General features: G+C 44.5%; 1 protein-coding gene across 1 annotated transcript in view; it reads left to right on the top strand.

The window, feature by feature from the left end:
- Positions 1–13,563, top strand: part of LOC115475142 (band 4.1-like protein 5) — a 203,457-nt gene that overhangs the window by 133,375 nt on the left and 56,519 nt on the right. Inside the window, exon 18 of the mRNA XM_030210881.1 lies at positions 10,546–10,700. Within this exon, the coding sequence (XP_030066741.1) occupies positions 10,546–10,700 (155 nt within the window). The remainder of the gene's footprint in view (positions 1–10,545; positions 10,701–13,563) is intronic.

Here is a 13,563-nt window from a genome sequence, read left to right as displayed (position 1 = left end):
AATAGTGAAGCCAGGTACCCAGGCCGGGTGGAGGGTGGGGTGGGGAGCGGTGGCGACGGCGGTTCCCTCACTCGCAGGTGCGCAGGTTCCCTCTCTGTCACGCCGCCGTCATCACGTATTGACGCGGGGGCGGGACAGAGAGGGTCTCTACTGCGCATTTGCGAGTGAGTACGCTTCTTGCCATTTATATGTTTGATTAGGACAGACAGACAGAACAAACAAGAGATAAGGGAATATTAAAGTGAGGGTTCTGAACAAGTGAATAAGGGTTAGGAGTTAAAAGCAGCATCAAAAAGGTGGGCTTTTAGCTTAGATTTGAAGACGGCCAGAGATGGAGCTTGACGTACCGGCTCAGGAAGTCTATTCCAGGCATATGGTGCAGCAAGATAAAAGGAACGGAGTCTGGAGTTAGCAGTGGAGGAGAAGGGTGCAGATAAGAGAGATTTACCCAGGGGGGGGGGGGGGGGAGTGTAGGGAGAGATGAGAGTGGAAAGGTACTGAGGAGCTGCAGAGTGAATGCACTTATAGGTCAATAAGAGGAGTTTGAACTGTATGCGGAAACGGATAGGAAGCCAGTGAAGTGACTTGAGGACAGGGCTAATATGAGCTTAACGACACTGGCGGAATATTAGTCGTGTAGCAGAATTTTGAACAGATTGAAGAGGAGAGAGATGGCTAAGTGGGAGACCTTATCAGCAGTTTTCAGTCAACTTGCTATTCCTTATGCTGTTATTATTATCAACTGGATTCTTCTTCCATGTTCTGGAGGATTTTCTTTTAGCTCTAATACCTTCCTTCTTCACACTTTTTAACCATTCTGGCTGTCGTTTTGCCTCCCTAACTCCTTGTTTAATACATGGAATATAACTGGCCTGGACTTCCAGGATGTTTTTTTTTGTACAACATCCACACCTGATGTAAATGTTTGACCTTTGCAACTGCTCCTCTAAGTTTTTTTTTTTTTGTTTTTTTTTTTATTTTTACCATTCTTATTTTAACATAGTCTCCTTTTTCAGCGTTAAATGGTAATGTATTGTATTTCCTGTATGTGCGTACTCCAGTACTCAAGTAGCCCCAGCACCATTACCTCCTGCACCAGATCATGCGCTCCACTAAGGACTAGGTCTAGAATTTTTCCTTCTCTTGTCGGCTCCTATACCAGCTGCTCCATAAAGCAGTCCTTGATTTCATCAAGGAATTTTACCTTCCTAGCATGCCCTGATGTTACATTTACCCAGTTAATATCATGGTAATTGAAACACCCATTATTATTGTGTTCCCCAGTTTGTTAGCCTCCCTAATTTCTGATAACTTTTCTATATCTGTCAGTTCTGGCCAGGTGGCCATTAGTACACTCCTATCACTATCCTTTTCCCCTTTACACATGGAATTTCAATCCATAGGGATTCTAAGATGTGTTTTGTTTCCTACAGAATTTTCAATCTATTTGATTCAAGGGCCTCCTTAACATACAATGTTACCCTTTCACCAATTTGATCCACCCTATCCCTACGATATAACTTGTACCCTGGTATGACAGTGTCCCACTGGTTATCCTCCTTCCACCAGGTCTCGGAGATGCCTATTTCTAATTTTTCATTTAGTGCAATATATTCTAACTCTCCCATCTTATTTCTTAGGCTTCTGGCATTCACATATAATATTGGAGGAAATCTGGACTGACTATTGTCCAAAAACATGGGCCATAGAAAAAATACTTATCATTTTGATAATTATACGCAAGGGAAGTGCCCTTAGAAATTACTGGTTCCTTCAAAGCAAAAAAGAGTCTCTGTCTTTCCTGAGTAGCTCTTGAAATATCTGGAAAAACAGAAATCATTGCACCCCAAAAAAGAGGCAGCTCTGTATTTAAAGAAAAGCTGCTGCGTCCAAACTTTGTCAGGTTCCACAGCAAAAGTTGCCAGGAGCGTCCCACAAGCTCCAACTGAGAATTTTCCAGTAGTGTAGTAACATAAAGGGTATCCTCTGAAACTGCCTACAAATTCTGACCTAGTTTATTTATTTTGACAGTTTTAAGGTTTAACAATTTTTTTTATTGAGGATCAAAAAAAGAAAAATCTATGCTGAAAGCTTATGAACAATAACACACAGCAAGGTTGACAACAAAGAAAGAATGAGGTGGTAAAGCATCATTACAGCATGACACAAAAGAAACTCACGTTCCCAATTTTGCGAACCACCCATTACTACCCGTCCCCATGATTTTATCCTGTAAGAATACAACTGTGATAGCCCAGTGTCTGGATGCTTATGACTCCAGACTGTCCTCATGAGAAAAAACATATCCAAACTACCCCCCCCCCCCCCCCCAAAGGTAGTTGACCCCAAGACAGCCTGATGGTAGGTGTTCATGATGCATTCTGGAATTTATTTAGTACTGCACTTCTTGCCCTATGTGAGAGAGTTTGTAAATAACAATTCCAGACAGACAAAATGTCTTTTGCTGTCTTTGAGTAGTGCATCCCATAGCACTAAGGCTTGTAGTCTGTTTCTCCAGTTCCAAAAAGAGGGAGGCAAATCCTGCAACCAGCGATACACTTCTTCCCCAGTGTATAAGCTTTGCTAAGAAACAAACAAGAGGCTTTATAAAATACTAGTAAAAAAGGCCCGTTTCCGTTTTAAAGGAAACGGGCGCTAGCAAGGTTTTCCTTGGAGTGTGTATGTTTGAGAGAGTGTGAATGTGCGAGTGTGTGTTTGTGTTTGACAGAGACAGAGTGAGACTGGGTGCGAGTGTGTGTGTGAGAATGAGAGTATGTGCCAGGGTCCCCCCTCTCTCCCAGTTCGAGTCACCCCCTCCCGGTATGTCTCCCGTTTGCAGGGGTGTCCCCCCTCCCTTCCTTCCTCCCAGTTGCAGGGTCCCCCCTCCTCCCATCCTTCCTTTTTTCCAGTTGCAGGGTCCCCTCTCCCCCCTCCCTTTTTCCCAGTTGCAGGGTCCCCCCTCCCAGTTGCAGGGTCTGTGTGTCTCCCCCCCCTCCTTTTGTCCAGTGGAAACAGCTGTAAAAACGGCAATGAGAAGCAGCTCCTAGGTTTCCTTTTTTTTTTTTTTTGAGTGTATAGGAATGACAGCTGCTTTGGGGAGTGGAATCAGAGATTAACCAATGGGCTTCCTTGCTTACCATAGACTTGCTTTGTTCACTTCCACTCCTGTCTATTGAACGTTCTGCAGCATGTCATAGCAGCCAATCAGTGGCACTTCAGGAATGATGTCACTTTTATCTACTCCACTTTCCTTTTCCACGGTTCCAGGCAGCCTTAGGAGGTGAGAATTATTATATAGGATGGTCCCCTATCCCTGATATGTCCTGTCTGTCCTAACCCTTATCCCTTACTTGTCCTGTCTGTCATAATTAGATTGTAAGCTCTATTGAGCAGGGACTGTCTCTCCGTGTTCAAGTGTGAAGCGCTGCGTACATCCGGTAGCGCTATAGAAATGATAAGTAGTAGTACTACTTTATCAGAGATCCCATAAGTTTCCCACTTAGCCAGTAGAACCGCTTTCCAAGAAAAGATTACATGTTGACTAAAAATATTCCCCAAGTATCTCTGAATTATTCTGTAAAATGCATGAATACTACTGCATCTCCAGAAGGTATGAAAGAGAGTATTGTTCCCCCCCACTGACACTTGGATATTGAGCAATAGACACCCAACTCGCTTTAGATGAAGTATGCGGTATTGACTCTCTTGAAGTTGAGTGTTGAAAACCTGCTGCGGGATAGCCCTTAATCAATTTGGGAAAGTCCAGCCCCTCCAATCATATCCAAGGTTTCTACTGCCTTGAGAGGACCATATTCCCGTGGAGGAAGAAGAGAAATCAAAGTCTTATGTAGCCCAGAAATAAAGACCTGTCCAAAAGCATCCCCTTGTAAAATTCCCTTAGCTTTTGACCCAATACTGTTTTCAAGGCTGCCTGATCTAAACTGGCGCGATAGTGATACAACTGCAAATAAGCAAAATCATTTTTCTGGGTTAAAGAAAGCCTGTGCTGTTAATTCTAAGATGGAATAGAATCTGCCTTCCTCGTTCAAGAGATGTTCAAGCAGGCTTATGCCTAAATCTGATCATCTAAAGAGTCCAGACTCCATTCCTAGCAAAAACATTCAGCGTTACCCCTACATGGAAACAAGTCACTAAGATTAGGATTCTGGTTCTAAAATTGTAAAAGCTCTTGCAAGATACATCTCAAAGGTTGCAGCGGAATACTACTGCGGCATGTGTTTGGCAAACTCTTAGCCTGGGCCTGCAAAAGAAAATTCAAATATGGTCCCAAAAAACAACAAGGCAGACAATCCACAAGCTCCAGTGTGGAAACAAAGCAGATCAGTGGTAAATCTGAACGAATCTTTATTGCAGAATTTCATTCTAATAGAAAGCCCAACACAGGCCATACTTCACCCAAAGGAGCTGCGTCAGGGGCTATACTGTGATCTTCATCACAAAAATGACATGGAGGGGCATAATCAAATGGGGCGCCCAAGTTTTCATGAGGGCATCCTTGCAGGGTGTCCCCTGCGAAGGGGCGGAGAAACCCGTATTATCGAAACAAGATGGGCGTCCATCTTTCGTTTCGATAATATGGTTGGGGACGGCCAAATCTCAAAATTTGGGTTGACCTTAGAGATGGCCGACCTTGGTTTTCGCTGATAATGGAAACCAAAGACGTCCATCTCAAAAACAGCCAAATCCAAGCCATTTGGTGGTGGGAGGAGCCAGCATTTGTAGTGCACTGGTCCCCCTCGCATTCCAGGACACCAACCGGGCACCCTAGGGGGCACTGCAGTGGACTTAAATTGTTCCCAGGTGCATAGCTCCCTTACCTTGGATGCTGAGCCCCCAAGCCCCCCCCCCCCCCAAAACCCACTCTCCACAACTGTACAATACTACCATAGCCCTAAGGGGTGAAGGGGGACACCTACATGTGGGTGTGGTGGGTTTTGAGGGCTCACATTTACCACCACAAGTGTAACAGGTAGGAGAGGGGATGGGCCTGGATCTGGGTCTGCCTGCCTGAAGTGCACTGCACCCACTAAAACTGCTCCAGGGATCTGCATACTGCTGTCACGGAGCTGGGTATGACATTTGAGGCTGGCAAAAAATATTTTTAGGTTTTTTTATTTAGGGTGGGAGGGGGTTGGGGAGTAAAGGGAGGTGATCCCAGATTCCCTCTGGTGGTCATCTGGTCAGTTCGGGCACCTTTTTGAGGCTTGGTCGCAATAAAAAATGGACCAAGTAAAGTCGGCCAAGTGCTTGTCAGGGACGCACTTCTTTTTCCATTATTGGCCAAGGACGCCCATGTGTTAAGCATGCCCCAGTCCCGCCTTCACTATGCTTCTGACAGGCCCCCAGGAACTTTGGTTGTCCCCGCGACAGAAAGCAGCCGATTTGGGCGACTCTGAGAGAAGGACACCCATCTCCCAATTTGTGTTGAAAGATGGGCGCCCTTCTCTTTTGAAAATAAGCCTATAAATGGTGTATTCAATAGTTTTATCTGCCTTGGTGTCAATTGAATATGGCACCAGGGCAGATTTAAAAAAAAAAAAAACAACAACAAAAACCAGCACAATCTCTACTTCAAGTAAAAGGCACTGCCATCTTCTCCCAATTGTGTGTGATGGAAACTATTGATACACCATTTAGTTATCTTGGTGATGAAGATAACAGTGTAACCCCTTTGGGCGAAACACGGCCTGTGTTGGGCATTCTATTACACTGAAATTCTGCAATAAAGATTTGTTCGGATTTACCACTGATCTGCTTTGTTTCCACAAAGAAAATCCAAATGCCACAGAGTAATGAGATGCTCTCTCCCAATATATTAGAGTAAGTTGCTCAGAGACCAATATCCAATCGTGAAGATGCTGTAACAAACAGACCTGGTTGTATCGCTTAAGGCAGGGTAAACACCCCTGTGACCAATTATCATAAAGGTACTCCATACGCATTTTTGATTTCTTTCCACCCAAAAAAACTTCCTACACATTCTTTTCACAAGAGATGAAGTTTTAAAACTTGCAAAACGTAAAGCCAGCTAGGAATACTCACCATTTTAAAGAGATTATTCCTACTCATTAATGATAAAGGTAAATGGCTCTATTTTTCAAATGGAAACTGACAACACAAAGTTATTCAAAATTGTTGGATCGCTGGAGGATTGTGAGGTGTTGCAGGGGGGACCTTGGGAGACTGGGCATACAGGTGGCGGATCACGTTTGGTGTGGGCAGGTGCGGGGTGGTGCATGTTGGGAAGAGGAACCCGAACTATGGCTTACGTAGTGCAGGGTTCCACATTGGAAGTCACCCACCAGGAAAGGGATTTAGATGTCATTGCTGATCATACGCTGAAACCCTCTGCTCAGTGTGTGGCAGCGGCTAAGAAAGCAAATAGAATGTTAGGTATTGTTAGGAAAGGAATGGAAAACAAAAATGAGGATGTTATAACGCCTTTGTATTGCTCCATGGTGTGACCACACCTTGAATACTCTGTGTAGTTATGGTCACTGCATCTCAAAAAAGATATGGTGGAATTAGAAAAGATACAGAGAAGGACGAAATGAAAAAGGGGATGGGACGAATTCTTTATGAGGAAAGGCTAAAGTGGATAGGGCTCTTCAGTTTGCAGAGGAAACGGCTGAGGGGCGATACGATAGAGATCTATAAAATAATGAGGAGTGGAACGGGTAGATGTGAATCGATTATTTACTCTTTCCAAAAATACTAGGATTAGGGGGCAACAATGAAGCTACAAAGTAGTAAATTTAAAACAAATTGGAGAAAATATTTCTTCACTCAACATGTAATTAAACACTGGAATTAATTGCCAGAGAATGTAGGAAAAGCAGTTAACTTGGCAGGGTTTAAAAAAAGGTTTGAATAGCTTCCTAAAAGAAAAGCCCATAAGCCATTATTAAAATGACTTGGGAAAAATCCACTTCTTATTTCTAGGATAAGCAACATAAAACGTATTGTATTGTTTTGGGTTCTTGCCAGGTACTTGTGACCTGGATTGGCCACTGTTGGAAACAGGATGCTGGGCTTGATGGACCTTCAGTCTGTCCTCCTCCTACTACTACTACTACTATTTAGCATTTCTATAGAGCTACAAAGCGTACGCAGCGCTGCACAAACATAGAAGAAAGACAGTCCCTGCTCAAAGAGCTTACAATCTAATAGACAAAAAATAAATAAAGTAAGCAAATCAAATCAATTAATGTGAACGGGAAGGAAGAGAGGAGGGTAGGTGGAGGCGAGTGGTTACAAGTGGTTACGAGTCAAAAGCAATGTTAAAGAGGTGGGCTTTCAGTCTAGATTTAAAGGTGGCCAAGGATGGGGCAAGACGTAGGGGCTCAGGAAGTTTATTCCAGGCGTAGGGTGCAGCGAGACAAAAGGCGCGAAGTCTGGAGTTGGCAGTAGTGGAGAAGGGAACAGATAAGAAGGATTTATCCATGGAGCGGAGTGCACGGGAAGGGGTGTAGGGAAGGACGAGTGTGGAAAGATACTGGGGAGCAGCAGAGTGAGTACATTTATAGGTTAGTAGAAGAAGTTTGAACAGGATGCGAAAATGGATAGGGAGCCAGTGAAGGGTCTTGAGGAGAGGGGTAGTATGAGTAAAGTGACCCTGGCGGAAGATGAGACGGGCAGCAGAGTTTTGAACCGACTGGAGAGGGGAGAGGTGACTAAGTGGGAGGCCAGCAAGAAGCAGATCGCAGTAGTCTAAACGAGAGGTGACAAGGGTGTGGATGAGGGTTTTGGTAGAGTACTCGGAAAGAAAGGGGCGGATTTTACGGATGTTGTAAAGAAAGAAACGACAGGTCTTGGCAATCTGCTGGATATGAGCAGAGAAGGAGAGAGAAGAGTCAAAGATGACCCCAAGGTTTCGAGCTGAGGAGACAGGGAGAATGAGAGAGCCATCAACAGAAATAGAAAATGGGGGGAGCAGGGAGGTGGGTTTGGGGGGGAAAATGAGAAGCTCGGTTTTGGTCATATTTAATTTCAGGTGGCGTTGAGACATCCAGACAGCAATGTCAGACAAGCACGCTGAAACTTTGGTTTGGATGCAAGGTGAGATATCAGGGGTAGAAAGGTAGATTTGGGAGTCATCAGCATAGAGATGGTAGGAAAAGCCATGAGATGAGATTAATGAACCAAGGGAAGAAGTGTACTTAAGTTTAGTATCCTGTAACAGCCTCTTTACATTCAACCGATATATATTTTGCATCTCTTTAGATAGCACCCCAAGATAACGAAAAGCGCTGCCCACCCACTTCAATGGGAAGGGTCCACGCTGTCCAAGTATATATCCCTTCTCTTTGCATGGCCTCTGATTTCTCCAGATTTAGTTTAAAGCCTGAGAAATCCATTGAGGCAGGGGGATTTACCACATGGGCTACAAGTCATCGGCAGTGGCCGCTATTTTAAACGTATCTGTGCCTTAATGCAAGATCTTGTATGTCTGGATTCTTCTCAATGTCACGGATCAAGGGTAAGTACAAACAATAGAGGTGATAACGGGCAGCCCTGTCTTGTACTGCTATGTATTAAAAAAATGGGAGCAATGCAATCCTGTGCCTGAGGAAGGATATGCAAAGCACGGGTCGCATCCTGGAAAGATCCATATGCATCCAAAACCCCAAACAGAAAATCCCACACCACCCAGTCCTTTGGGTGTCAAACTTATTAGCATGGAGGGGGTGGACTGACTGGATGCCAATTCCAAAGTGGAATCTTAGTGATATACTAGTAAAAAAGGCCCGTTTCTCAAAAAAATGAAATGGACGCTAGCAAGGCTATCTTGTAATAGTGATTATGTTTTTAAGGCTCTGGTCGAAGCGATTTCTCCTCTCTCCCCTGCCCTCCCCTCCATGTCCAGTGATTCTTCCCTCTCCTCTCGCCCCCTCTGTGTCCTGTGATTCTGGCCTCCCCTCCATGTCCAGCGATTCTCCTCTGCCCTGCCCTCCCCTCCGTATCCCAGGATTCTGGCCTTCCCTCCATGTCCAGCAATTCTCCTCTGCACTGCCCTCCCCTTGGTGTCCCACGATTCTGGCGTCCCCTCCATGTCCAGTGATTCTCCTCTGCCTTGCCCTCCCCTCCGTATCCCAGGATTCTGGCCTTCCCTCCATGTCCAGCGATTTCTCCTCTCTCCCCTGCCCTCCCCTCCATGTCCAGTGATTCTTCCCTCTCCACTCGCCCCCTCTGTGTTCTGTGATTCTGGCCTCCCCTCCATGTCCAGCGATTCTTCCCTCTCCTCTCGCCCCCTCTGTGTTCTGTGATTCTGGCCTCCCCTCCATGTCCAGCGATTCTCCTTTGCCCTGCCCTCCCCTTGGTGTCCCGTGATTCTGGCATCCCCTCCATGTCCAGTGATTCTCCTCTGCCTTGCCCTCCCCTCCGTATCCCAGGATTCTGGCCTTCCCTCCATGTCCAGCAATTCTCCTCTGCACTGCCCTCCCCTTGGTGTCCCGCGATTCTGGCGTCCCCTCCATGTCCAGTGATTCTCCTCTGCCTTGCCCTCCCCTCCGTATCCCAGGATTCTGGCCTTCCCTCCATGTCCAGCAATTCTCCTCTGCACTGCCCTCCCCTTGGTGTCCCGCGATTCTGGTGTCCCCTCCATGTCCAGTGATTCTCCTCTGCCTTGCCCTCCCCTCCGTATCCCAGGATTCTGACCTGTAGATTGAGGTAGGTCCTTGCAGTTATTAGCGCATTTCTAGAAGCTAGATCGATGAGATGGAGCATATATTCATGGGCTTCTCCATAAATTGTCTTGTGCGTTAGTGAGCAGATTTTAAATGCAATTTGATCTTTGACTGGGTGCCAGTGTAGTTTATAACGCAGTGGCTGTGCATGATGAAAACGCGATTTGCCCAATATTAGCCTCGCTGCCGTGTTTTGAGCAGTCTGTAGCCGTTTCAGAATGTAATTATGATAATTGTAGCTGTTTTTCCCATTTGTATAGTGTTGCTTTGCAACTCTGTTTACCCTCATGCAGGATTGGAAGCACAAAATACACTAGCATACACCGTATTCTGACTCCAGAGGCAGGTGCCTATGCGCAGAAACATGGCGCATAGGCACCATGCTCTAGAATCATTGCGTCTCCCTTGTGTCTTTTGGAAGAGCCAACCCACCCTACTCATTGGTCTGTGCGTGCTACGGTCGTAGGGTAAGAGTGTTCCTCCACATCTTTGTGGCTGTTCTCTCCACTCCGTAAAGTATATGCATAAATTGTGACTCTCCCCACACTCCACCCAAACTGTTTCTCTGAACATATTCACTGTACAAAATGTACTAGCTTGCATCATACATACTTGTAGATGTGACTTATAAAAGCCCATTTTTGTGTATAAATTGCCGTTTTACATATGAAAATGTTTATAAAATACTGTCTTTAATTCTTCAACTCAGAAGAATGGAAATCTTATTAATGGATCAAAATGCAAGCTTATCTGAATGCAGAGTTTGATTGCTTTTGTAAAATTCATGTCATGCTGTTGTGCCGTGTTTGACGTCCTTGCCTTCTTCTCACCCTTGCAGTGTGTCTCTAATCGGTGATTTGCTGGAGACCTGTATTGCTGACGCTGTAGAAGCGCCTTCCTCTGTGGCAACCACTGGAGTACTTGAAGTGCCAGATCTCTGCTTCACCAACCCCAGCATGAGCGAAACTGCCCCTGAAAAACTGGATCTTTCTGGTGAGGCAACAACCTAGAGGATTCTGAGGAAAGAGATGAGAATGTGTTTCATTTTAAAATTCTGCATATATTCTTTTTAAAATTTAAATCTTTATTACGTAAGTACATAAGTATTGCCATACTGGGAAAGACCAAAGGTCCATCGAGCCCAGCATCCTGTTTCCAACAGTGGTCAATCCAGGTCACAAATACCCGGCAAGATCCCAAAAATGTACAAAACATTTTATACTGCTTATCCCAGAAATAGTGGATTTTCTCAAGTCCATTTAATAACGGTCTATGGACTTTTCCTTTAGGAAGCCGTCCAAACCTTTTTTAAACTCCGCTAAGCTAACTGCCTTTACCACATCTGACAACGAATTCCAGAGTTTAATCACATGTTGAGTGAAGAAACATTTTCTCCGGTTCGTTTTAAATTTACTACATTGTAGCTAAATTTAAAATGAATCGGACAAAATTTATAGTTTTCATATAACAAAATAAAAATAACATCAAATCCCCAAATTCCCCCCATCCAAAAAAGAAAATTAAATATACAACATATTCCAGAACCAAAAACATTCAATTTACAGAGTTAGACCTGTTTACAGACTCATATTATTGAGATCTGTAACCAAAGTATCGTATATGACATCTCTATTTCAAACTTTATCTTAGACTCTGATCCAGATCAGAATTTTCAAGTAGTATCCTACACTCTGGTTTACTAAGCAGGGCTAGCGGCTGTCCGTGCGCTAGTGCTGACATGGCCCGTTCACTTTGGTCCATGGACAGCCACTTAGCAGTGCTTCATAAACAGACCCCTAATTTATTTATTTTAAAAGTTTTAGACCACTCTATCTCACAATTCTAGGCAGTTTCCATACACAATAAAATCGCCTTTTAACATAACATATTAATCACAGATACAAAAAATAACACAATTAGCAGCCAGTTTTTCATCACAGCAGTTACTTAAAAATAAGTTCTATCTAAACATCAGTAAATGCTCAAGTAAATATATATGTCTTTAATTGCTCCCTAAATTGCCCAGTAGAAAAGATTTTATGCAGTGTTTCTGATAAAGCATTCCTTTAGACAGCCATTTCTATATAAAAAAAATAGAAGAACGATATTAATCCAATCGAACATGTCGAAAGGATGGAACATCGAGCAACAATTTGTCTTAAACCTATTTGGTCTATAGGTTTTCAAAGAACTTGCCAAAGTCAAAGGAGCATTGTCGTTCATGGCTTTATGAATCGGTCAAGATGTTAAATTGTATGCTCCAAATTATAGGAAGTCAGTGTAACTCCTTTAAAACAGGCGAAATGTGATCAAAACAAGTTAAATTTGACAAAAAAATGAGTGTGCTTAGATAGTAAGCTTGCCAGAGTTTAGGTTTCATAGTCAACACCGTTGATACTCTTATAGTGCTCCACCTTCTAGCTATCTCCTTTGGAGAACAGCCAAACTACTACTACTATTTAGCATTTTTATAGCGCTACAAAGCGTACACAGCGCTGCACAAACATAGAAGAAAGACAGTCCCTGCTCAAAGAGCTTATAATCTAATAGCATGGTAATAAGATTTTGACCTTGTCATTAGCAATTCCATCACAAATACAATTCAGTAAAAAAATCTTTGGATCTAATGGTATCTGTGTAGTTAGAATCAAATTTAAAATGTAGATTAGCCACCTTTAAAATATTATCGTTTCATATGCCAGAGGATTGGCCAACCAAATGGACTGAGGCCTACCCAACAGTAGCACACATTTAGTGGTAGCTGGTGGAGATCCCAAGCTCTACCAGCTGAAGACTTCCCCCTGATGGTAACAAAAATGCTAGTCTCCACGCTACCGGTACCTGCACATCAGGGGCGTATCTGCTATGGGGCCACAGGGGCCTGGCCCCTGCAGATTTGCCCCTGGACCCCCCTACCGACGACACTCTCAACCCCCCCCCCCTCCTCGTGCCGTCACTCCGCTGTCGCACCTCACCTCTCTTTGCTGGCGGGGGACCCCAACGTGCAGCGTGCATGACGTCGGAAACCACCAAACCCAAACGAAGGAAGGACGGAGACTTCGGCTGGCGGGGGTTGGGGTGTTGTCTTCGTCTTCAGCGGGGGGGGGGGGGGGGAAATGTGCCCCCTCTCCTTGGCTCTGGCCCCCCCCCTACCATTGAAGTTCAGATATGCCTCTGCTGCACATGCTAAGTTTTCAGCGCATGCCTGCTGCAGACTGCCAAGGTGGAAAGAAACGTTTTCTCACCAGCTGAGATATATATTTTTTTTTGGGGGGGGGGGGGTACACTTGGTGCCCACCCAGTTCTTGCCTAGGCCCACCCAAAATCTATTTTCTGGCTACGCCCCTGCAGCCTGACTAAGAACAAAACCCAATGAACTGCAAACACATTAAACAATAAGGGTGACAGTGGCAGGCCCTGAGGGACCCCCCCCCCCCCCCCCCAAACAAAATTCCAATGATCTGACTCTCCATTCTGTACCTTCACACTATAGGATCCTCAGGACAAAAAAACCCCCCACTAAACCATTGTAATACATTTCCTGAAATTCCTATCCTACTGTGAGTTGTTAACATTTGAACAGGATCAACCAAATCACAAGTACAGGACAGGTCAAACTGTATCAAAACTGCCCTGTGCCCCCTGCTAAGCAATGATCTACCCTCTGTGATGGTAGTACGTAAAACTGTTTCAGTACTGTATAATCGTCTAAAGCCAGGTTGTGCTCCATGCAAGATGTTGTGTCTGTCCAAATATTCTTGCAATTGCTCTGTAACTATTCCGTCTTAACAGTTTAGCAAATGGACGCCACTGGATGATAATTGGTTACTTCTGACAAATTTTCCTTACAGTTTTT

This window comes from Microcaecilia unicolor, chromosome 7 (genome assembly GCF_901765095.1).
Source record: "Microcaecilia unicolor chromosome 7, aMicUni1.1, whole genome shotgun sequence".
NCBI classification, from domain to species: Eukaryota; Metazoa; Chordata; class Amphibia; order Gymnophiona; family Siphonopidae; genus Microcaecilia; species Microcaecilia unicolor.
The sequence above is the reverse complement of the archived record's forward strand: the minus strand, read 5'-3'. Positions and strand labels throughout refer to the sequence as shown.